This window comes from Eubalaena glacialis, chromosome 7 (assembly GCF_028564815.1).
Source record: "Eubalaena glacialis isolate mEubGla1 chromosome 7, mEubGla1.1.hap2.+ XY, whole genome shotgun sequence".
Lineage (NCBI taxonomy): Eukaryota > Metazoa > Chordata > Mammalia > Artiodactyla > Balaenidae > Eubalaena > Eubalaena glacialis.
The window spans coordinates 25,254,993-25,280,960 of NC_083722.1; the positions used below are offsets into that span (position 1 = coordinate 25,254,993).

Sequence of the window (25,968 nt, forward strand, 5' to 3'; positions counted from 1 at the left end):
TATCTTCCTGGCTTCATCACTCTCATCCTCTTTCTCTATTTTAAAAATATATCAGTTATTTAATTAGAACACCAATTTGTGAACATAAACTCCATTTGTGAGAAACAACACAGAACACAGGTACCATGCAGCTGAGGAACAGCTTTGATTTTTGGCATAAGTTTTGAGTCTACAGCATTCTGGTCAACCTTGTGCTGCTCTGTAAGCTTGTATTTCTCTGTGTGTGTGTGTGCTGAAGAGTCTTAGGCTCACTCTTGATTTTCGGGAACCCTTAAGCATGGCAGGGAAGCCCAAGGTTTACTACTTCAATGGAAGGGGAAGAATGGAAACCATTTGGTGGCCCTTGGCCACAGCAGGAGTAGAGGTGAGATGCTGGAGTTATTTAATTTACTTTCATGTCATGGATAGGAAGATGTGGTATATATATACAATGGAATACTACTCAGCCATAAGAAAGAATGAAATTTTGCCATTTGCAGCAATGTGGATGGACTTGGAAGGCATTATGCTTAGTGAAATAAGTCAGACAGAGAAAAACAAATACTGTATGATATCACTTATATGTAGAATCTAAAAAATACAACAAACTAGTGAGTATAACAAAAAAGGAGCAGACTCACAGATATAGAGAAAAACTAGTGGTTACCAGCGGGGAGGGGGGCAATATAGCAGTGGGAGAAAAGGAGGCACAAACTATTGGGTGTAAGATAGGCTCTAGGATGTATTGTACAACATGGGGAATATAGCCAATATTTTGTAAAAACTGTAAATGGAAAGTAACCTTTAAAATTTGTATAAAAAACTAAATGCAAATAATTTTAATAAAAATAAAAGCTCAGCATAAAAAAAAATGACTTTCATCTCGGGGGTTCATTGAGTACTTACTTAGGGAGCAGTTGTGGAAAACTGTTTATATGATACCCAAAAGAAAAGCAGTTTTTACCACTTGTTCTTTAAATGTTGATTTGTGAATGAATGAGTTAGTTGTTTTAAATGAGTTAGCTCTTTTAATTATTTGAGTTAGTTAACTCAAATAAAGTGGTAACTGGTTGCTGATACTGAGCTCATCCAAGGTCATGAAAACAATGATAAACAAAGGAAGGAAGGAAGAGAGGGAAGGAAGAAGGGAGGAGGGAGGGGAGGAAGGACGAAGGAAGGGAAGAAGCGACTCATTCCAACACACAATTCTTTTCATTTCATTCATATCAGCCAAGTATTGTGTTTGTTTAACTACATTTGTCTCAAGAATATTAAGAAACAGGTAACAGGGCGCTAAATACTGTTTAGTATAGAAAATTTTTAACTTGAAATTGTCACTTCTTTTTCTGATGACCTAATTTTTTCAAAACAGTAAAAGGCCAGTTCTGAGCCACATGAAGCTCTTCTTGGGTCTTCTGATTCCTCACAGTTTTTATATTCAGCATTGATACTGTCAGAGCTGGCCAGAGTTAGGAGAAAGTTTGATAGTTAATATCTACCTTCTGTGCCTGAATTTTCCTTTTGATGTGAGTCACAGCAAATTTTCAAAAGCTGAATCATCATGCTCTAGTATATACAACTTTGCCAAAATGGCTGTGCTTTGTTTATCTTTGGAGCCCCAGCAGTCATATAGTAAGCCTTCAAGCGTATGATAAAACTGAGGAAAACACATCATTTTTGTAAAAAAGTTCCCTGGGAAAACTTTTCTGTGTGATCTGGCAAAACTCAATCTAAATCTACCAGAAAATTCCTCAGATGGTATCTACTCAGGAATTTTGAGGCATACCATGCTGTTTCATGGCCCCATCCAGACTGTGCACCCCTGGGCCTGGCGGGGCTCACAGCTGCCCTCTCTCCCCTTCCCCAGTGGCCCGTAGGGCCTAACAAGGTAACAAGAATGCCCTTGTTGCAATTTGAGACTGGGCCCCCCGCTCTCCGAGCTTCTGGAGCCTGGCCAAACCAGACAGTAAAAAATTAGCCTGGAGTTCCTGACATGAGAAATTTTAGGAGAAATTGAAATCATGAACATATGCTTTTTTTTTTTTTTCAAGTCACACTTCATAAAAGTCACAAGTAATCTTTAAATTTAGGGGAAAATGCTTTTGGGGGAAGCTTTGTTTTATATTTTGGTTACCCCTATCTGTATTCTCATGTTTGTTATTAACTTTAGAATATGCTTCTTCCTATAAAAAGTAGTTAAATACAAATTAGACATCTGCAAAGATGAGAATATCTATAATGTAGTGGGCTTGGAGAGAAGGGATTCCAGCCCTGGTTCTTCCACCCTTTAGCTGAGGGACTTTAAGCAAGTCACTTAACCTCTCTGGGCTTCCCAAACATCAGATGAAGACTTAGAGAAGAAGAGCATGAAGGTGATCATGTCAGCTCTTGCCTTTTTTTTTTTTTTTTTGCTGGTGAAAATATGTGAGAGAGAAAGAGAGGAATCCCCACCACCGACCCCCTGAACCAAGAAAGTTTTTGGGCATAGAATAAGAGGAGGTGGAGAAATATACTTAATATTGGGCATCATTGAGCAGACTCAGAGATAACTTTTTCTGGGTTTTTTTGTTTGTTTGTTTTTTCTTTTTTTAAAAAAAATTTTCATTGAAATATAGTTGATTTACAATGTTGTGTTAGTTTCAGGTTTACAGCAAAGTGATTCAGTTTATCTATCTATTCTTTTTTAGACTCTTTTCCATTATAGGTTATTACAAGATATTGAATATAGTTCCCTGTGCTGTACAGTAGGTCCTTGTTGGTCATCTATTTTATATACAGTAGGGTGAGAGATAACTTATTTTGCAAAAAAAAAAGAGCAGAGGGAAAAAAGAAGAGATGCCCACACAGACACTCAACCCTCACGCAAGGATTCTTTTTAAATATAGTTTAGTGCCCAATTTCTACCTTCTGAATGCTGTGTTTCTACTCATTAAGACATAATCACAAGGGAAAGCGCACATCTACTAAACACCTGCTCAATCTGAGAGAAAAGGCCAATAAGGAGGACAAATATTTTTAGCTTAACCATATTTTGTAATTTTTCTAGAATGAGTTCCTATAACTTGTGCAATAATATTGAAAATATTTTGTAAGTGAATAAGGGGAAGACAGATTTTTTTTCCCATCTTTGCTGCTGTCTTCTTTGTCTTCTGAAAATGGCAGGATTCCCTGGAAACTGAGATGTTTCTTGCTCTTGAGAATTGTAGTTAATGTTGGTCTTCAAGGTTTGGGATGAGGGTAATCTGACACCTCCCTGGTTTAACATTATTTAACATAAAGTATTCAGAAATGACAACCAAGGAACCATGCATCAGTATACTTTCTTAATATTTTTTTATTATTCCAAATTGTAAACATTTAAACTTCTAATTATTTTTTGTTGTTATAAAGGGGGTAGAGTAGAATCTTTGGGAAAAATACTATTTTTCAGTTATGTGTTGGTTTTTCCATCTCCAATCATGATAGGAAATAATACAGAAAAACTCATTGTGTTTAAATTTTATATTAAAATTGTACTATGCCAAATGCACACATTCAATTTGTGTTATTTATCTTAATGAGAAAGTATCCAGAAGTTGATTGGTAACGGTCTAACAATAAAACTGAAAACCAAGTAAAAAAAATCTTGAAAGCAGCAAGAAATAGACTACACCTTGATTCATGTTTCCTTGGGTAATGCAACAGAGGGTCTTTTGAGTTCACTCAGTTCTATTGTTAGATTGTTACCAAGTAATTTCTGAGATTTACTGCCATTTAATTCCTCTGTGTCTAAGCCTCTTGTGTTTAAAAAGAGAATTTATAATGGAATGATCAAACAAACACTTGCGTGTTCTTGAACAATGGAAAGAAGGGACAAAAAAATACCATCCACATGAAAATGATGTGGAAAAAATACAACAATGGTCAATTGCTGAACCAGGCACGAGAGTTAGTCTTACTTGGTATGATCTCATTTAACCATCATGAGGGCACCATGAATAGGTGTTAGTTTCATTTTCACACATTAGGGAACTGACATTAGAAGGGAGTCAGTAACATGTCCATGCTAATTAAGGGGAGAACCCGAATTCAAACTGTGGCCCCAAAAGTGTACCGGGCATGTTACATCTGCAAACAGTAGGGATACATATTCCTGGATCGACTAAATTCAGTAAACCCTTTGCTTTGGTTTTATAAAAAAAAAAAAAATTCCTTAGTTGCATGGGACCCAGAAAAAAACAGCATGGGTTTAATAACTACTTGAAACAACGGTTGAACTGGTGCTTAGCCCCCTTCTATTTAATTCTTTTTCCATGATATCACCAGTAATAATAATAATAAAAATATAATAGCAACACGTTCTTTTTTTAATTAATTTTTATTGGAGTATAGTTGCTTTACAATGTTGTGTTAGTTTCTACTGTACAGCAAAATGAATCAGCTATACATATATCCCCTCTTTTTTGGATTTCCTTTAACAACGTGTTCTTATATTCTTTCTTTCATTTTTTTAAAAATTAATTTATTTATTTATTTTTGGCTGTGTTGGGTCTTTGTTTCTGTGCGAGGGCTTTCTCCAGTTGCGGCGAGCGGGGGCCACTCTTCACCGCGGTGCGCGGGCCTCTCACTATCGCGGCCTCTCCCGTTGCGGAGCATAGGCTCCAGACGCGCAGGCTCAGTAGTTATGGTGCAGGGGCCTAGTTGCTCCGCGGCATGTGGGATCCTCCCAGACCAGGGCTCGAACCCGTGTCCCCTGCATTGGCAGGCAGATTCTCAACCACTGCGCCACCAGGGAAGCCCCTTTCTTTCATTCTTTAGTGTGAAGAACTTTTTGAAACACGTGAAGAATTTGAGAAATTAATCCAAGGTGAGATAAAAGCCATGTTACTCATGTTGCATTAGACCAAGGATGAGATGGTCGCTCCGTTACTATGAAAGACACACACACACACAAATATGCTGAATAAGAGCAGTGAAAATGATGTAGACAGTATCTTTCAATGTCCCTACGTAAGGAAGGCAGCACGGGGAACTTGCAACTAGCGTGTGAGAGATCCCACTCGGAGGAGCCCACCTCCAAGCTCTCAGTTGGAAGGATTCCATCCCCATCCCTTTGTTTCTTCCGCCGTAGGGATGATATCTACTCTGCAGTTGTCACCTTCAGAAAACCACACTGTTCCTGTGCTGCCTTTCAGTTCTCCAGGACCTAGTCACTTCTTTATAGCAAAGAAGAATATACAAATATTTATATAAATATAGAAAATATATTCTTTATATTAAATTCTTCTGCTAGAGTAACTAGTATGGTTCTGTCTCCCAGCTGGATCCTGACTGATGTGATTAGGGTGCAGAGAAACCTGGTAGCAAGAGCAGAAAAGCCACGATGCTCTTGCATGAATCTAGTCCTGAGAAATGAAGACAGTGGCCAGGAAAACTGGGTCAGCTGACAGTGTTAAGTGAGAAAAGGGCAGGGCTAGCCTTACTGTGGCCCTCCTGAGGCGAAGAGGGAGACAGAGAAGGAGACAGAGAAAAGAAGAAGGAAAAGGAGGAGGAGAAAGAGAGGGAGGAGAAGGAAGAGGGGATAGAAGAAAAAAGAGGGAGAGGGGGAGGGGAAGGGGAGGGGGAAGGGGAAAGCGCCAAGTCCTAACCGCTGGACTGCCAGGGAAGTCCCTGTCTCTGCATTTTTAACAGCTGGAAAATAATGTTTGAAAAAGCTTGAACTTTAAGCAAATACTCCGTGCCATCCTTAACACACAGGTTGGATGACTGCTTAGTTATCAATGCTCTTGTCCTCCAGGTGCATTCATTATAACATGAGTTAATGTAGGAAAGGATCATGAAAAATGTTAGTTTTCTAAACCCACCTGCAATGCTGGTTTACTCCATCCTTTCTGGGTTGAGTAACATTGGTTCTCATTGGATGATTTAGTATATACATTTAAATATATTTATCATGAGCAACCATTTTAGAGACCACTCATGTGATGTAGATTATTTAATCGGTACTTGTGTATTTGACATAGATTACAGGTACTCTAACTTCCTAGATTGTACTTTTCCCTTAATTACAGTTGGTGCATTTTCAGTCCCCGTGGTCCCAGATGGAAGATGGACCAACTGTGATTATCTTCTAACTCAGGCTTTCTCCATAGCATTCTTTCAAAAGTATTTAATGATAATATATTCTTCTGTCATTAGCATATAATTTAAGAGATTTTTATCTTATAATTCTACCAACATTGACAAAAGAATGGATGTTTAACACCACTATTCCCGATGACTGAAGTTGGATACTATGTGGTACAGAGACTACGTTCATGGCTAAAAACAGTAACATCACCACTACCAGCAGTGCTAATCATATGGATGGCTCACCTCCACTCAGCGCTATGTGCCAAGCGCTGTGCCATGCATTACATGCACGATCCCATCTAATCTTCACAATAATTCCATGAAAGATGTGCTATTGTTATCCCCATTTTACAGATGAGGCAACCAGACCCTAAAGACGCAATGTCATGCAACTAAAAACACAGGAGCCTGCACTCATGTCTCTAACTCCTGATCCCCCGCCCGAGTATCATAACCTCACAGAGCTTTAGGGATAGAATATTCCTTAGTTTCCTCCTATTCCAATCATTTATTCTGTGTTCAATTGATTTTGACTCAAAATGCCCCAAAATCCAGAGCCCTATCAGAGGAAAATTTTCTCGTGAAAATGAGGTGTGGGTCCTAGTGAGGTTGAGCTGCACCCCTGAAAATCCCACCCTGGTATGGTGCGGGGAGAGCGTATGGTCCCAGACCTAGAGGAGCCACAATCCAGGCTTCGGTGCTCAAATCGTTCTATAAAGGCTCGCAGAGCAGATACAGGGAGGTGAGATGAAGACAAAGGCACAGGAGATGCAGCTGTTTCCAGGGTTCAGCATCCTCAGGAAGATTTAAGCTCTTCTGCCTCTTTCAGATGAACACACCGAAGCCCTCAGAGAGGTGGGACTTATTCGAACTCACACAGAGAGCTGGTGGCAGAGATCAGGAACTAGGTCTCTGAACTTCTAGGGGACTTTCTGCCAAATCCCACTGACTTTAACTGGTATGTCCCTAAATCCTCTACCTTCTCGTTTTCAACTATCACACAGGCGCTAAGAGACCACGGGCAAGATTTTCTGGTGGGCAATCGGCTGAGCTGGGCCGATGTCCAGCTCCTGGAAGTCATCTTCGTGGCTGAAGACTGCAGACCCAGTGTCCTCTCGGGCTTCCGTCTGCCCCAGGTACTGCTCCCCAAACACCCCCCAAGAAAGCAGGGAGGAGGGATTAGTATCACTCATTTAACCTTCCCTTCAGTCGTTCATTATCCTTTAAGAACTTCCTAACTTCTTTATGCCAAGACCTTTGCTAAGGGTGCAAAGATGCCCTCCAGGAATACTCCCTAGTGGGGGAGACATGCACACAGACAGATAACCCCAACATAATGGAGTAAATGAAAAATAAAACGATATATGGGAATGCAGATGAGGGTCACCCGGGCCAAGCTTCTTGCAGGAGTTAAGTCTCAAAGGCTTTGCCTGGAATGTAGCAGACCCTCAATACCAGTGGCTTCTTCTGTGGATAAGGTGAGGGGATAACACTCAAGATAATCCCATCCTAACAGAGCCACAGTATAACAATAACCATAACCATGGACTATGCACTTACTACACGCCAAGCTTTGTGCCAGCACTGAATGCACTTTATTCCATCCTCTATGTAGACAGGAAACGAGACTCGGGGGGGTTAACTAACTTTTCTTAGGTCACACTGTTAGTAGGTGGCAGGACTGGGACTCACACCTATCTGTCTGATTCCACAGCCTGAGTTCAAAACCACTTTGCTATGTTGGTGGATTCCTTTATATCCTTTTTAAAATACACTGATTTAAAATAGTTGTCATCCAAGTTTGATAATTCTGCAGCCTCAGTTTTCCACTTCACATTACATTATAAGCATGTGTTAGTATTGTTATATTTAGTCTGGCTCATTTTTATACAATGTAGTCTGTTATATATATATATTTGACATTTTTCATGATTATATAATATTCTATTTATTGCACTCAAAATAATTTTAAATAGTGAAAATCGTGAACAACCTAAATATTCAATACCTGAGAAATGTCTACACAAATGAGGATACATCCATGAATAGAATTTTACACAGCCACTGAAAGTTATGTTTTCAGAGATAACATAACATGAAAAATGCTTATGACATAAGAAAAATGAGAACTTCTAATATAGTTATGCATCAGGATGCTCTGGAATATTTGCTTTTATAAATAATGTTGCAACAGCATCTTCACAGATATGAATTTTTCCACATTTAGGATTACATCATTAGGATACAATCTTAAAAATGGGATCACCTGGTTAGAGCCTATAAACATTTTTGGGTTCCTTGAGAAATTTTGCTATCTTGCTTTCTACAAGGCTGACATCACTTTGCAGGACCACACAATGTATGAAAATTCCATTTTATACCTCTCCTCCACCAGCAATGAGAAAGATATAAACACTTTTTCTCATATATAAAAATGTGCCTCGTTTATATTTTGTGTATTTTGCCATATTCTCTTCTCATGGATAGTATACATTTGCATTTTAGGAATTCAAGGCCAGAAGCAGCTACATTCCCAGAATTAACAAGTTTCTCCAGCCTGGAAGCCAGAGGAAATCTCCACTAGATGAAGACTCCATTGAGACTGTGAAGAATATATTCAAATCTGAACGTGGCATGTTTCTTAAAAACATGGGCAATATAGTAGCTGAGTATTAACAAATGAAAAAGTCTAAAGAACTCAGAAAACATTTCACTTTACATTTGTAGCACCACCCAGAAAGAAATCATAAGGCCATTTTAATAAAGTAATAAAAAGCATAAAGAAATAAACTAATACTTATCTGTAAGTCAGACGACCCCTTTTCTGTTTCTCGTAAAAAGGTAAAACACCAAGTAATCAGAATCATACAAATTAGAATTCTTCTGCATTCTACTGCAAAAGAGTAAAATCATAAGTAATCCAATGGATACCAAGGATTTCTTTAAAAACAAACAAAAAACCAACCAACCGTACATCAACCATCACCCACTTCCACCTCCTTTTGAAAAGTCCAGGACATAGCTTCAAACTAGCTTCTTACACTTCCAATCACTGGAGTACTTTACAGATAGGGTATATATTTCTATGATCAATCTCCCATTCAGTTTCTACCTCAGTATCAGAATCACAATCTGAGTACAAGCTGTTGTCCGTTCAGGTCTGGAGGTCTTTCTCCATCATCTTTGACAGTCAGCGCGTGCGTGGAGCATCCCAATGACCACCGCCTTCCCAGCCTTGCTTATGGAACCACCTCTGTGGCACCATCAGGACTAGTGGGTTTGTTTGTTTCTTTTAAAGTATATCAAAGGATTCTGTCTGGGTTTCCTATTTGGTTAAACTACTAGGCTTTTTTTTTTTTTCCCTTTTCTTTTCTTTCTACCCTTAATTGAATGGTTTCTGAAAGTTTAACAACCTCCTTGTTGGTCAGTTGGGAAAGGTAACCAAACACAACCGTATCAGCTCTGCTGCCATCAGTTGGGACTCTACCCACCATCACATGTAAAGAAAGGTCTGAGATCTGACACCATTGCACACAGCCAACAGGACCAAAATTGCAGATTTTTAGAGCTTTAAGGAGTCTGGTCGATCGCTTAGTCCAAATTCCTCCTCAAGGATGAGAAACTGAGTCCTAGAGGGGACATGACCTTCCAAAGGGCACACAGCAGTCAGTGGGAGAACTGGGCTGACTCAGGTCTACTGGTAAGCGCCTTGGACACGAACAATCATAACCATGCCTAAAAGTGAAGTGGTGATTTGGGACAAATCGCTTTTGTTTCAGAATTATTACTGTTTCAGAGACAGCGAGAGAGAGAGAATGAGAATATCTGCTCCTGAGGAAATCTCTGGCTTAAATAATCCTCCTTCCCAATCTCTTGCATTAATAATTGAACACTTACATGTTAAAAATGATTTGAGTATACAGAGAGGACACTAAAATGAGAGAAACAGGTTTAAAACAAAAGTTCTTTTATTTGAATACTGAATACATTCCGTTGGTTCTGAGTGTGCTGAGGATGACGTATTTTAAAGAAAGAAAAAACACTGGTAGCCATACAATTAAAATGGAAAAAAAATAATTTAAAATATAACACAAATGACAAATAGATACATCAGCATTCTGTGAAGCCCACTTAGGGCGTTCCATCATCTGTAAGTTGTAGTTTAATTTAAGCTTATTTCAGACATGAGTATTTGGAACTGTCAAAAAAAACTCCCAAAAAACAAAAAACAAACAAAAACCACATGACACAGCAAATCAAACAGTGTATATCACGATTTATTAAATATCTTTAATGAAACCAGTACCTGACAATTAGAAAACAGTTAAACCATTTGTTTAAAAAAAAAAAAAAATCCCTCAAACCAGTGTCCATATTAGAGGCGACAGTGTTTCTTTTGCAGTTTCTACCATAAAATAAGACCACGGTGAACATTCCATATTGGAATTTGTCTTTTCAATACAAAGAGTAGGCTCTGCCCATTACATCAGAATGACTCAAATTTAGTTTTCAGTTCCTGCGGATTCTCAGAGCAGCAGTAAGACAAGTCTCAGGATCATCATGAGGCTAGATTAAAATAAAAGACAGGCAAGGGGAGGGTGACTCAGGAGGTGTGAGACGGAAGGGTTGTGCGTTCACCTAACCCATGTGGTACTAAACCCTGGCTCCCACCGTTCTGCCCTGCTTCTACTCCCTGGGGCAGGGGTGATCTCACCATCCCTGGATCCCTGTACTTGAACTTCCAGACGTGACTGAATTAGCCACTTAAAAATGTTCACTGAATGAAGGAGAAAAATCAGAACTCACTGTTCTGAAAATCTGGGATGAACCTTTGTAAGAGAAAGGTTTGGAAAGAAACACAAAACTTTCAAAAACTAGTAAAGGCAAGCAACTTGAAAAACTAATCAAGGGGTGATTTGGGGATGTCATGATTACTATCTCAGCTTCTTTCCACGTTTGGGGTCTTGTCTTCTTGACCTATAAACCCGACTTCTGACCCCTTCCACCACCAAGTAGCATTATTAGAACAGGGCTATCATTAGAAAGCAGTCCTTTATAATCACACTTTCATTCCCAAATCATAAACATTATATCCAGCCACACTAGAAAATTCTATTGAAAAGTAGAAAGGAGAAAATTACCCATTGCATTACCACCTAGAGATTACTAACAATTTGAAATATTCCTTCCTATCTTGTTTTTCTATACCCAGACTTTTAAAAAATTGAGATCATGCTATATTTGCTTGTTTATTCTGTTTTCATTTCCTATTATGTCAATATTTTCTAATGCCACTAAACAGTTTTTGAAAACATGACATGTAATGCTTGCTCAATATTCCATTAAGTGGACAAAACACGTGCTGAACCATTTCCTTACTGGTGAATTTTCAAGCTGTTTCTAATTTTTCAGTCCTTCATGTTTTCCACTAGAAATAAAACTTGCAATAAACATCAGTATTTGTATACATCTCATTATTTCTTTGGAATAAATTCCAAAAAGTGAAAACGTACATCAAAGAAAATGAACATGTCGATAGCTGTCAACATATAAAGGCAGCTTCCAAAGAATTTAAAATGTTATGTATAAATTTTTACTTGGTAATGTGCTTAATCTCATGGATAGAATTACTGAGATTAAGAGAAACTTGAAGCTCCCTATTTATCTTTTTAAAAAATATTAAGTTTTCTCCCTTAAAATTTCAAAGTAACTGCGACAGACTTTCACTTTGTCCAACTCTCTAAGAGAGATTATCAGATTTAAATGAATACATTTACTGTCTCAGACAGGTAAATCCTGAGAAAAAATGAGGCTGAATTTAATTCTTTATTCTGAAAAAGGTAACTGTGTACATGTGATCAGATAGCACAGCAACGCTAAGTGTATTTGATAAAAATGTTCACTCGCACATAAATGTCAACAATTGATTGAATGGATGATATTTTAAGGTTTTATAATCATGCTGATTGTAATACAAATTACTTTGACCTTTTAAGTTAAAACTGACTTTTGCCAAAAATTCAGCACTTCAAAATTACGGCAGAGGAAAGAATAGATGAAAATAGGTTTTTCTTACCTTAAACCTGCAACCAGCCCAGCTGGCATGATCTTCTTGGATCTCTTAAACCTTACACCCATTATGGTGGCCAGGAAGAAAGCTGTAACTAAAAACCAAACCAGTGCGTGAACCAGAGTTTCAAACATGTTATCAGTGCTTGCTTGTGGAAAAAATGGATTTCATTTCAGCTTTCTAATATAACAACTATTATGTATTGGTAGTGAGTTGCTATTTTCTTGAAAAGATAAAGTGCTCTATTAAAACACTTTATAAAATAGCTTATCAAAATGGTTTCTGAGGAAACAAGCATGTTAAAACCCATTCCTGAAATATCTTCAAAAGAAAAAGTCTTTTTCTAACTTAATTTCTATTTATAGAACACTCCTGGGAAGGTCAGGACTGTGTCTTATTCAAGTCTCCTTCGGAACACTAGGCAGTATACCTGGACCCACAAGAGATAGCCAATAAATGTTTAGTTAGCTGAATGGAAGGAAAAGAATCAGTTTCTAAAGTAAATCTTTAAAGTAAGACCTGATTAATAAAATAATCCTAAGAAAAGGCTGACTGTTTTTATTTTATAGCATTCCATTTTGGAAATTTGATGCCTGAAGAGTAAATAAAAACAGCCTAATAATATTAAATTCAGAAGCATCATACCAGCCTTTTAGAAGCTAAACCAATATGATAAGAGAAGCAGTCTTATTTAAGAGATTAGGGCACTGATGTCACAATTTAAGAACTTTCAAGGAAAAATCACTTGCTGATATAAAAAACATGACTGACAATAAACATACATTAACTATTTAAGTGCACATGAATAAAAAGCCCTATATATATACATACATATATATGTGTGTGTGTGTATATATATATATATATTTTTTTTTTTGCTGATACATTTTTACCTTCTGACATAATTTCATTATTAAAAATATCCCTTGCTCCTATTTAAAATAAGGAGAAAAAATCCCACTTAATCTCTTCCTCTCCCTCAAACAAAGAACTGGTACAATTTGTCTTCCTTTGTATTTTCTTCCACACCCACCAGGGCACTTTGAATAATCATCAAATTAAACAGAGACCATTTCCTTGGTGTAGTTTTCCAAACCTTCCCTGTATTTGTCTTTCAACCCAGACAGAAGAAAGCCAAGCATCCTGGGGCTTTAAACACACACAAGTTTTTTCCATTTTCCCTGTGGACATTCTCCTACTATAAGCCCAACAAGGGAAGAAGCTAAAAGAGTCAGCCTTGCTTTTCTAAATCTTCAGGCAAAGTGGGATCTAAAAGCTGTTTGTGAATTAAATAAAGTAATGCAAGGCTGTCTCTTTTTAGATATTTTCACAGTAACACAAACTATGCTAATATGCATTTAGGAGCATTAGCAGAAAATCCAGACATAATTCCTTGCTTTTTCTAATTTTATTTTATTTTTCTAGTAACAAGTTTTATAGAAATATTCTTCTGAGTTGGAAGGCCTGGCAGCAACATCATTATTTTTGATCAGGTCTGTGTAGAAAGGAACAAGAACAGTGTTCTGTCTCCGCACATGCATATGCCCACCTGCCACGTGACCAGTATCTTCTAGTCCACCGAGGCTAGGTTATCAAAACATTATCCCCAAGCTTTGATTCTCCGTAACTGGGAAAAACGCCTTACTCACACAGGGACAGTTTTACATCTCGCTTGTCATTGGAGACACGGTAAGCTCCACAGCCAGCCAAAAATCCAACAAAAAGACCAGCAATCAAAGACAGAACACCACCTGGTGAAAAAAAGCACAGGCTCAGAGAGAGAATCCCCAAATGAAAGGTATGCCTTCATCACTTCACATGTGGAAAAATGCATTTCTTCTTGGGCACTGTAACGGGTATTGGTTATCCATGGACAGTTTCTAAGACATGACTGTTTCATGCTGAACCCCAAATGCGAGGCAGAGGAACCCCAAGTACATAGCCATGGGAGGGGTAGGTATGGTGATAAAGCCTGCTTTGTACTAGTGCTTCTGACAGCGACTGCATGGTCCTGGACAATTACCTGACTTCTTTACGCCCCTCTTTTATTCCCCCTATTCTCCTTGACTCCATTTTTTCACTGAGGTTGTGATGATAAAAATAAGATGAAATGATATTTTCAGCTCACGGAGGTAGAGAGGGGGGTCTACTCAAACCAAGCGATGGTTCTGTCCTAAATAATTAACCAACCTTCCAGCCTCAACACATCAGGACTCAGGGATGGCCCGTGACCACACTGAGTAACAGGGAGAACCTGGTCACTGACGCAGCCAGCCAGCTGCCCATCCATCCCCTCCCCCACCCAGCGCCCGCCCTGCTCAGCGCTGCCTGGGGCACTGTAACAGACACGGAGCACTGCAGGGTGCACGTGCCAGGGACACTGTCACCGACACACACAGTCCCCACTTCAGGGCACTCAATCTATTTAGAATCTTATCGGATTGGAATCCCCAGGGTCAAGGCATCTCTGTTTTTTTTTCTGTTTTTCTTTTTAGATTTAAATTTATTTTTTATTTTTATTTTTTTATTGAAGTATAGTTGATTTACAGGTTGTGTTAAGTTTCTGGTGTACAGCAAAGTGATTCAGTTGTAAGGTATCTCTGTTTTTTAAACATCTACAGGAAAGTCAGATTGCAGCAGGGTTAAGAACCACCCTTAAATTCAGATTGCAGCACCTCCCACACCAGAACACACAACCCATCCAGAACAAGAAGCCACATGCACTAGGTTGTAGTCTAATTCTACAGGCAACAAGTGAAGGAAGATGCCTTATAACGGAAGTAATCCTCTCCTCCCACACCCTCCAGCAGCCCCCCCCCCACACACACACACTCACACTCTCACACTCTCTCTCTCTCTCTCTCCCTTTTTCCTACCCTTCGAAAAACCGCTAACGAAGGAAGTAACCCTGATAACCATATAGACCTGAAACTCAAGTCCCCCAAGGTCACCAATATAACACTCTTCGAAATATAACTTTTAGTGAATTTCTTAAAAATATAAGAAACAAATATGAGACACCATGACTGCAAATGCTTTTACCTTAAAACAAAGCAAAACAGAAAACTTGATCTTTCATTTTTCTCCATGAAAATCCTTCAATTTGTCAACTGGGTGTTTTTTTCCATCTTTGGACAGAGATGCAGAAACCACTTCAGATATGATATCTAAGTAATTTTCCTTTGCAACACACAGTATCAACATAATTCAGTTTTTTGACACTATGAGTATATAAACAAACCAGAAACCTCATTTGATAATAAGTGAGTAGCCCTGAAGAGGGTAAGTCAATTAATTATGCAATTGATATTAACAGGTAAAGGGAGACCCAGATGCCCAGGTTCTGGAATGACAGGCTCTGTCCACCCAGCCCCACGGAACCCCCATCCTTCCAAGAATCCCATCCACCATGTGCTGGTCCTCATTAGCTTCTTGTCTTATTTACAGACCCTCAGACAATCCTAGCACAACCACCAACCTCCCACCAGGTCGCTTATTAGCTTCTTGTCCTGCTTACAGACCCTCAGATGATCCTAGCACAATGACCAACCTCTCTTTGATGAAAAATCTGGTTTGGGCTCACCTCTCCGCTTATATCCCAAAATGCTTCCGAATGTCACCAGGGCTGCATAACCAAAACCAATCAGGTCCATTGGCAAGGTTCAAGTCTAAAGCAAAGCGGAAGAGACATATTTTACAAGATAAAAGACTCTGGGGGAGCAAATGTGTATAAAAATGATATGCATTCCACAGAGTTACAGAAATTAATTTCTCTAACCTACTAAGAAAAGGGTAGCTAGATCTTCACTTCTCCCAACACTCAGCTGCTGTCCCGCCACCCGCATCACTCTCAAGGACGCTCAGGGCGACACCTGCGGCTGATTCTCCTTCCCTATCTTCAAGACTTGCTTTTCCCTCAGCTGTGTACTCCCTTTCACTTCCCCAGGAGGACTTCTGCTCTGGTTAGCAGGGTCTCGTCACAGGGCCTTGACGCTGCCATCTCCGCTTTGCACTCCCGTGCCTGGAATGTTCCCCCGCTCCCCCACCTCCATCCCCAGCTGCCCTCTACGCCCCATCTCCCTCTGAAACTGCTCCCCTTCTCAGCCACCCCCCAAGCTCCTTAACCACTCCTACCTGCACCATCCACCTGGTCTGGAGCATCTGCTCTTCTTCCTCTAAATTCCCTGATCTCAGCAACTCCACCTTATAATTCTTTCTTTCGTATTTGTACAGATATTTGTCCCCCCTCCTCCTCACGTCGAAAAACAGGAAAGGGGTAATGTGGACGTTTGCTTGTTGACTGAAACAAAGATTTCCTTTCTGTTTTTTTTTTTTTTTTGGCTGAGCCATGTGGCACGCAGGACCTTAGTTCCCTGACCAGGGATCAAACCCATGCCCCCTGAACTGGGAGCGCGGATGGAGTCTTAACCACTGGACCGCCAGGGAGTCCCCAAAGATTCCCTTTCAACATGTGCTTTGCGCTAGCTTGGTTATGAGACAGCTCTCCTGTGGTGGCAGAGATGCCCACGCTTGGTCCATGGTAAACCATTAAAGGGTACAATGCAGCCCTGGCACGAAGTTAACTGAGTGACCGTGACATTCTGCGGGCATCACAGCAGCAGCTGAAACATCTAGGGGTGGGAAGTTCTAAGAAGCTCCACTGAAATCCTGCTTGGGATCCTCTAAGACATAGGAGAAAGTGTGCTAGCTACAGGCTGGAGACACGGGTTCTGGTCACTAGCGGCTGCTGGGCCCTGGACCACCCCCCATCCCTAATAACAACTCCCCCAAAGTGAGGGAAATAGACAAGATAAGCTCTAAGGTTCTTGCAGCTTTTTAAATTCTAAGATTCCTGGTGGTGATTGCACATCTTAAGTTTTTTACATCCCTATTTCCTCCCTGGAGAAAGTAGTTATCTTTGTGTCCACGAGGAATGGTATATGAGAATTCTTTGTATTTTCACAATTTTCTCACTGCTTGCCATTCAGGTTAACCTGGTCTTTAATTCTCTGTAGCAACTGGTAACAAACTGACCCAGAAGAATGGAAAAGCGGTCTTGAGTTGATCTCAGAGAGTAAGCTAGCACTTAACTGTGAGGAAAGGTCTGGGGAGGGAGCCCAAGGAACAGAAGGAGGTGATGGCACTGAAAAGGAGGCAACAATGGAAAATCCTCAATGTCTGTGGGACAAAGAATTAAAACAGGATAGTTGTCGATGCCCAAGAAGTTGTCCAGTGGGATTGAACATATAGGAAGGAAGGACCTGTGTTCAAAAACCATTTGTTGACTGAATGATGGATAAACAAATAATGAGGATGATGCTTCTGAGCAATTACCATGTGCCAGGCACCACTCTAAGGCCTTATATGTAACAACTCATTTAATTATCACCACAACCCTACGAGGTAAGTACTATCCCCATTATTATCCCCATTTTCCAGATGAGGTGACTGAAGCACAGAGAAGGCAAGCAGCAGCCCCGAGGTCACACAGCAGAACCAAGATTTCAGACTCAGAGAAGTCTCATTCCTAACCAGTAGTACCGCTGAAAACTGAGTTAGCTGCTGAAGGAATGAATGTGAAAGTGAGCCTGAGGTTCCTCAGAGTTTTGAATTCTGGATTAAGTAATTCTGCTGGGCCTCGTAGCTTAGCCCACGCTGCACCGTCTTCCACCTGGTGACCTACCATCTTCAGCCCTACGAGAGCCTCACGTCCAGTCCTACTTCCTGTCTTTCTCAAAGAGCTCATCACATTCCACAATGCATGCTTGGCTTCACCAGCATGTGATGTTAGGCAAGTTCCTTAATCTCTGTACCTCAGTTTCTCCATCTGTAAAATAGGGATAATAAAAATACCTACCACACAGAGCTGTTGTGGTGATGAAATGAGTTAATGCTATAAGGCACTCAGAACCGTGCCTGGCACACAATGAACACCCAACAAATACCAGCTGCTCAAATAATGATTCCTCTCTTTCACACTTATACACATTTTTAAGCTTGACGTAAACAAGGGCAATACTATTTCAGCACAGCAAGAAATCAACTGAGGTAGGGTGGATTTATGATGCTGGCATTCACAGCCTCAAACCATAATACTACAACCTGCACTTATACCAAATTCCATCAACGACTTTTTCTTGGGTGTCTTCTGTGTGCAGGCAGCAGGAAGGGACGGAAAGCCCCACTGATGGACATGGCCCTGGTCTGCCAGGACTTCCAGTGCAGCACCATGGAGGCGGCAGCTGCGTGAGGGAGCCCTCAGGAGGGGAGGCACGGCAGCACAACCAGGAGCTGCACCTACTGAGGCTTGGAGCCTAAAGGAAAATTCCTCCAGGAAGCAGGGACCCAGCTGAGGTCACGGGGAGGGCAGGAGTAAACCAAGGCAGGAGGGTGGCAAGGAAGCACATGTCCTAGGCAGAAGGGAGACATGTGCAAAGGCCTGGTAGCATGTGAAAGCATGGCACGGTTTCAAAATGGAGACAAGTGCAAGGGGTGTGAAAGAGGGGGGGCTGGTGAGCAAGGGCCAGACCGCCCCTGGAAGCCCTGTAAAGGGAGTCTGGTAAAGACAAGCTGGGAGGCAGTAAGCCAAGCAAGGGATGATGGTGGCCTGGCCTGGAGAAATGAGGGTGGAGCGAGGTGGACAGATTTGAGAGAGGTCAGGAGGTTGACTCAACAAGCCCAGGTGTGGGGAGGGAGCAGGGGGGATAAGCCTCTGGCTTGGACCACTAGGGGAGAGGAGAGCCTTGACGCTGTTCCCTGAGACAGGGAACAATGGAACAGCAGCAGGTGTGTGGTGGGGGCAGGAGGGGGGTGCCCTGGAATGATGGAGCCCAACTTAAACATAATCAGTCTAAGATGCCCAACACACAGTCAGGAAACACCCTTCCACAGAGATGTGAAGCTTATGAGAGAGATCACTCATCATCAGGTAGTAATTTAGGGACCTAATTCTCTCCTTAAGTTAATCACCTGGTGTGGAAGGCTGGTTCTTCTCCCTCCTCTGAGTCCCCCAGTTCTTCCTCTGACCCTCTCTTGGGGCCCCATCCCTTCTACCTGGTGTAGACTTACTTCCCTTGAGCTTCTCTCTCCTCTGGGCCAGTCAAGCTCCTTGAGGACTAAGCTCAGGTTCAATTCATCTTGTCCTCCTCACAGCACCAAGCTCACTACCGAGCACTTAGGCAGGTGCTTAGTAAATGCCTGCTGAGTGAACGAGTAAGTGAACCAAAGGAATAACTTCTGCCTTAAGACATTCTGTAACTGACCTACCCTCGGTATAGCTCTAGTGCCAGGAAAAAGCCCTTCATCACCTTAGTGAACTGAGTGTTGTTCTAAGGAGGCAAAATAAATCTATTCTCAATCCTTGTAAGAAGTTTCGTGCTTACAGCGAAAATTCAAACAAAAGGCAATCAGCTCTGGTGCTCCTTTTCCGTGGCAGGACCATATGTCCTGCTCAGAATCACACAGGAAAGCCAGAGGCTGCATTAACAAGGGAGGGATGGGCGTGGGTAGGAAGCATCTGACGCATCACGTGTTCCCATCGCAAACGCTATGCCCAGCCCTTGGAAAGGCCAGAAAGCATCTTGGGTGCAATGCAGCAAAATGATTTACTGCACAACGCACAAAACCAGATGAAGGGGCCCTTGCCTTGCCCTTAGCCCTCCAAAATTTGGGGAAACCACTAAGAGATTTCCCGTAAGCTATTATATAAAAAGCATTTTCACATGCTGAGTATCAATAATTACCTACCTTTGAACTCCTTGGGGCTCGAAAGACACATTTTCGAGTGAAGTCTGGGTGGTGCTGGGAAGGTTTAAAACCCTGCCAAGCATTTCTAGATGGTCCAAGAGCCCCACCCTCTTCCCCATCTCTCCCTAGCTCTAGGAAGGTAGGAGGGAGGACAGGTGGGAGATTCAGGACCGCGGAAGGAAGGAATTCCGGGAATTCCCAGGAGGAGGAGAGAAGCGATTCCCCGGGAGAACAGACTCCACCCCCTGCAAAATCCTCCCAAGGTTCTCTGCGTCTTTATCTGCCTATTTCTGCACCGCTGCATGAAAATTACGGGCAGGAAAGTCTCGATTGCGAGATGTACAGCTCACCTGCAGCCCCGAGCTGTCTCCGCGGCTGAAAACAGAAAAGTCGGGAGCTAGGTGCGGGAAAACTTCGTACCTGGAGAAGGGAAGCCGACCCCGCCGCCTGCGCCTTCTACTCTGCGCGTTACCTCCCAGCACTGGGTGGGGCCGCTCATTCCGGGAGGCACCGCCCCCGCCCCTCGCGCGCGCATGCGCAGCACTCCTTCCACTGCAGCTCAGCCCTGTCCCGCCCACGCCCGCCGGGCGCTGTGGAGGTTAGTCGGCTCTACCACCTGCAGCGCCTGTGCTGTGGCATCCCAGGCGGCGGCCACACCTGGTCACTCGCTCCGGACCCGGCCACTCGCTCCGGCGACCCGGCTTTTGGTCCTGGCCCTGATCCCGGGACTCGGGTCTGCTGCCTTCTGCCGGACGGACATGGAGTGACACGCATTCGCAAGGAGTGGGCCTGGGTGTACCAGGGATTCCAGATGGCAAAAGATTTTTAACCGTTGAAGAAGTTCCTTCAATATTTAAGGGACGTTAGTGGGACCTCTCCAGCAACGCAGGCCTTTTACATCTCTCCACCAGATTGTCCCCATTTTCAGCGGAGGGAGGTAAGGTTCAGAGAGGCGAAGGGATTTCGTGGTCCACAGACTCAACTCCACAGGGTGCAAAGGTTAGAGCCCGAGTTTGTCTGGTTTCAAAGCCCGAGCACACTTTATTACACCGCACCATCTACGAAGTCATCTAGATGTGGTGGGGAGACCAGGATCCCGGTTTCATACTTCAAGCCCAGGATTTGCTGGACTTAAGTACCTGAAGGGGAAAGGTACAGAGTGCCAGAATTGAAAGGCACTTTAAATCATCTTTCGTTCCAGAATAATACGTTCCCAGGGATGAACCTTAAATTGATCTGGAATCCAGCATCCTGGCTACAACTTCTCATCTCACTCCAGTTTTGCCTTCCAGGCCACTGACAGTAACTCCAACCCTCTTCCTTATATAATAGCTCTTCAGAGATTTGAAGAAGGCTGTCATCTAGGGCTTATCAAGCAGCTCTAGGGGTGCCGTGGGGCTGGGAATAATAGAATTTCTTAAAATTAAACAAAAAGAAATCTTAAGAATATATCTTATATCTTGTGAAATTTGCTGACTCTACTCCTTGTGTTTAAAAGTGCTTCAAGGAAGCAATGAGACTGTATCTAAGATGAGAAGTCTAAGGTGGGCATAAGGAAATAGGGTTCTGGGAGATTCACAGGAGAGTTGATGGCAGGTGCCGGAATGTGGATGGAGGAAGTGGTATCCTGAAGTTTGGCTCCAAGTTCTCCCAGCTCTCCTTCTCATCCCCTTCTTTGCCCATCCTTACCTAAGGGCATGCTGGCACCTTTGCGGGTGCATGCTCTCACTCTGTCTCTCTCTCTCTCCCCCCAACAGACTCCCAGGACACTTTCCCTAACCGGAATAAAACCAAAAACCCTCTTGGGATGCCTCAGTGTCTTTAACTAATATGAACCACCCCCCCCCACAACTAAATAACTTCCCCCTGGACCCCAGTGCCTGGATTTATAAGATGCTGAGATCCCCTCCACCCCTGTCACTGAGGTCTTAGAGACTGAAAACAGCCTCATGGTATTCCTACTCAAGGCGTTTTCACCTAAATCGAAAAGAGCAAGGTGAACAGCATGTGGGAACAGGAAGGTTCTTAGGCAAAAGGTCCACTGTCCTCTCAACTCACATGCCTCCAGCTGACACCTACTCCATCTAATGGGAAGGTTAGATAGAGCACGAGACGGGGGTGCAGTAAAGCTTATTCACCTCCACCTCTTTGTAAAGCAGTCTGCTCATGACCCACAGCATATTCTTAACTTCCAATGTGCCATCAACCCTTTGGCAGTCTGGACAAATGTACAAGATAAAATATGTAGGATTGACAAGGAAGCCAATTTTATTGAAATAAAGTTATCAAAGTATTAAACGTTTAAATCTGTGATATAAGATGTGCTTCATTATTAAATTATGAGATCTAGAAGTGGGTTTTAATAATTACCATAATTTCCAAGTAGTTGTGCACATAAACAATACTCTGAGGTGTCTGTAACGTGAATATCTGTGATTCCTGGGGATGACAGTCAGGTTCTAGTACTGCTGTGGTTTGCTGCCAATTTTCCTAATGGAAAGAAATGCTAAATTTTACTTAGACATTGGTGAATACAGAAACTTCTTTTTCCCATCCAAGTTCTCAGATCTTCTGATTTCTATCCTCAGGCTTCCTTGGATTTGCAGAACTCCCAGTCTCTAGTGATGCAGGGTTTCCTAAGTTGTATTTGGTGGACTTGGATAAAGGGAAGGCAAGGCTGAGAGCCCAGGCAGGACCTCCAAGGATGTTTGCGCCTCACTGAGTGCTCTGTGATCCTGAGCCTGGTCCTCATTTTCAAATGTTCAGAAAATCAGTTTGTATCCATTCTTCCAGGGGCACCCTGGCTTTGGAAGATTGAGTAATAAAAACCAAAGTCACAAGGGACTTATTGATTTTTAAGCAAACAAAGCCTGTTTCAGGTCCTCGATTCTTCTCTTCAGATCCCACATGATTACTTACCATTTAGGCCTCTCTCTGCTCATCAGTAAAAGAAATTTTGAACAAATATCTTAATACATGTACTCATATGCTATGGATATTTTAAATACAAATATGTAAATCAAAATAATATACATAATGTAAGACTTTAAAAGGAAAATACGAATAAGATTAAACAGATGTTTCCTATATTTAATTTTTAAAATGACATATTTCTTTCTGCCCCATGATACAGTAGGATATTTTCCTGCTTTCTGTCTTCTTTTGCAATAACACTTTGCTGAACTGCTTGCAGCCTTTAGGACATCCTTCTTCTCTTTGATGTAGTGGTAAAACTGGATACAGTCAAAGGTCAAATTCACTGTGACTTGCAGCTCTGCTCTCACGCCCACATTACACTGATTCCTTGGATCAGTCCAATGTGATGACATTAAGGCAAATCTCCTCTCAATAAAAGTGTTCGAGCGTGGAATACTTAGGATTTTACTTACTAGCAACAGCAAGCTTTTAGATTTGTAGGAATTCGTTTCTATTTCTCCAGAAATGTCCACCTACTTTGTATCCACAGGCTTGTGACAGTCCAGCTGCTTGTCAATCAGGTCCTTTGCATCTATAAATTCATCATACAGGCTATTCGTGGTTGCAACATCCGTCATTTTTAAACACCCTGAAGCACGCTGGATATCATGGTAAGTTAAACATCTCCTCCTCAGGGAAAACGGCTTTAAAGCACAGAGATAATTTGATGGTGAAATCGAAGTTAGAGTCCAAATAAATTACAGTTTTAGTGAAGAAATTAAGAAAGTCCTGTTTAACTTGGTTGCCCTGTTCTAGTGACATTTTTTTTCCAGTTCGGAAGCAGTCTTATTTCCCAAAAATGAATCACCTTTCCGCTGTGTGAGTGTTTGTCTCAACCTATACATGACATCGAACAGCTCAGGTGCAGTCAGTTCACCCTTTTCAGGACTCCTTATGGTCCCTTCAAAGATCATCAAACAGTTTTGGAGAAACAGCATATAAATTTCTGTTCTACTATAATCCTCTTCTCCATTCTCATCCTCAATATATTTCCAAATCAAAGAAGGACATCCTTCTTGCCCCACACTTTGAAAATACGATTTTATGGCAGGCCAACATTTTAGCATCTTCTCTATGGCTGCCAGCCGTGTGGGCCATCTGGTAGGCGTGTATCTAAAGAGGTTATCTCCTTCCATCTCTATAAAGGCAAAAATCTCACTAAGTGCTTCTGCACATTTTGAGGAAACTGAAAAGTGACCCAAAACTTTCATTATGAAAGTCTCAATAACACATTTAAGCAAATCACAACTCTTTTTAGCAGTGCTGTATACAAGATGTGCAGAGCATCGAATATGTAAGATCTTTTTATTTTCTTTGGAAAGAAGTTTACAGACTGAGTGGAATTCCCCAAAATTTACATTTGTGCTATCTGACGAATATGCAGATAGATGAGCTAAGTCTAGTTTGTATTTGGGTGAAATACCAACAGCCTTTTGTTTTATGATTTCGGCAGTTTCATTAAAATCCTCATAGAAATCCAGAAGACAATTTGAAACTCCATTTTTCAAGTCAAAGTACCTAAGAGCTAGAAAGAACATTTTTTTGTTGCCATGATTTGGTGCATGGCTTGCAGGTGATATACTATAGAAAGCATGATGGTTGGTGAGAGAGGACAAAATCAGCTCTACACTGTAAGGGACCAACACATCTGTTACCAAAATTTCTCCTTTTGTTTGCCCACAGGATATTTTGGTCACAACCTCTGAATCAGGAAAAGTGACTTTACTCAGTTTCATAGAGCAATCAAGGCAGCCATCAGACAAGGCATGTCTGTCTGTGTAGGACACCCATGCTAATTCACCAGCTGCTACTTTTGGGTGAATGCTGATTTCATTTCCCAGAAAGACAACACCTTTGGTTGGTTTGGAGGCACTTGCCTGTCTCATTCTGGACTTGTGAGATTGTCTCGAAATGCGCTTTCACATCCCGTTCTCCACCATGCCCAATCCCAAATTCTTTCCTGCACAGTGTGCAGGATGCTCTGTGTGGGTTATTTACATCCCTGATCCAATTGTATGTGTCCTTCCATTTGTCGTTAAAATAACACAGTCGTTTAGCCTTCTTTTTCGGTGATGGGATCATGCTTGCGTTAGTAGCATAAACGCTCTCATTTTCATTATCTGACCTCTTAGAAAACATGGTCACAGCTCTCACAATGTTTACAAACAAAAAAAAAATTAAACTAGCACTCTTCTGATACAAAGCACAACAGTTAATCCCCAGGCTGGTATCACAGCTCATGCCACCAACGAACAATTTTCTGAAATGGTCGGGTGAGACACATGGCCACAATAAGTCTTACAAGGAAGCCATGAGCTTTGAATGTCTTACTAGAAATCCATGAGCTAAGGTAGGGCGAGGTCGCCCAAAGCTTTCACTGGAAGGATTACAAATAAAGCCCCCATCCACCAGCAAAAGTCCACTCCCATGCACCCTAAGTATGAAAGATTGTACCTTGGAAAGACTTTAACAAATTTATACCACCTCCTTACTGAGATCTCAACTCCACAGCCCCTCCAGGCTGGGAGGGGAAAGAAAGGGCAACCTGGCCACGGCGGAGGCCACAACTGGAAGACACCCACCTATCAAAGTGCTATCATCTATCCCTATCTTCCTCTGTGCCCAGATGTTGCTGTCAAGAACTTGGCCCTCCTGGGGCAGAGACTGCGGTCACACAGCGCGTCTGCTCCCAGCGGGAGGGGAGGATGGAGGCCCTGGGTAGCGCGCGGCCGGACCTGGCTCAGACCCAGTCCGAGATCACACCTTGCTCCCGGCCACCTACCCTCTGGGCCAGGCGGTTTGGGGACTGCGCCCAAAGCCACCCACCGACTCCCGCCAGCTCCCCAACCCCTACCCGCTCCCTCCTCGCTCTTGCCGGGTTCTCGGGGCGGGTTCTCGGGGCGGCCCCGTGCCTGTTCTCGGCCAGGCGCGTCGTCTCCACGGGCTACTCGCCCTCACCTGCTTCTGACGCGCGGGGCAGACCCGGCTGTCTCCTCCTCGCCGAGGACGCCGCGGAAACCGCTGGCCAAACATCTTTCCATCAGCGCTTCGGAGCGACAGTTTATAAGGCCCAAGTCCGCTGGGGC

At 42.1% G+C, this 25,968-nt stretch overlaps 2 protein-coding genes across 5 annotated transcripts; one reads left to right on the top strand and one right to left on the bottom strand.

Moving 5' to 3' along the window:
• Nucleotides 1-277: 277 nt before the first annotated feature.
• LOC133095685 (glutathione S-transferase A4-like) lies at nt 278-8,766 on the top strand. The gene is made up of 3 exons (XM_061197428.1): nt 278-364; nt 7,095-7,226; nt 8,596-8,766. Exons 1-3 carry the CDS (start codon nt 278-280, stop codon nt 8,764-8,766), a joined length of 390 nt encoding a protein of 129 aa, XP_061053411.1.
• Nucleotides 8,767-10,316: 1,550 nt separating this feature from the next.
• TMEM14A (transmembrane protein 14A) lies at nt 10,317-25,923 on the bottom strand. 4 transcript variants are annotated; one of them, XM_061194972.1, is made up of 5 exons: nt 25,841-25,923; nt 15,744-15,828; nt 13,810-13,911; nt 12,167-12,254; nt 10,317-10,656 (listed from the first exon to the last, which is right to left on the bottom strand). In XM_061194972.1, the coding sequence occupies exons 2-5, from the start codon at nt 15,811-15,813 to the stop codon at nt 10,617-10,619; spliced, it is 300 nt and encodes a 99-aa protein (XP_061050955.1). In that variant the 5' UTR covers nt 15,814-15,828; nt 25,841-25,923; the 3' UTR covers nt 10,317-10,616. The 4 variants fall into 4 exon arrangements, with proteins under 4 accessions (XP_061050955.1, XP_061050956.1, XP_061050954.1 ...); XM_061194973.1 differs by lacking the exon at nt 25,841-25,923 and adding an exon at nt 25,737-25,816; XM_061194971.1 differs by lacking the exon at nt 25,841-25,923 and adding an exon at nt 20,327-20,415 and having other exon boundaries at nt 10,318-10,656.
• Nucleotides 25,924-25,968: the final 45 nt, after the last annotated feature.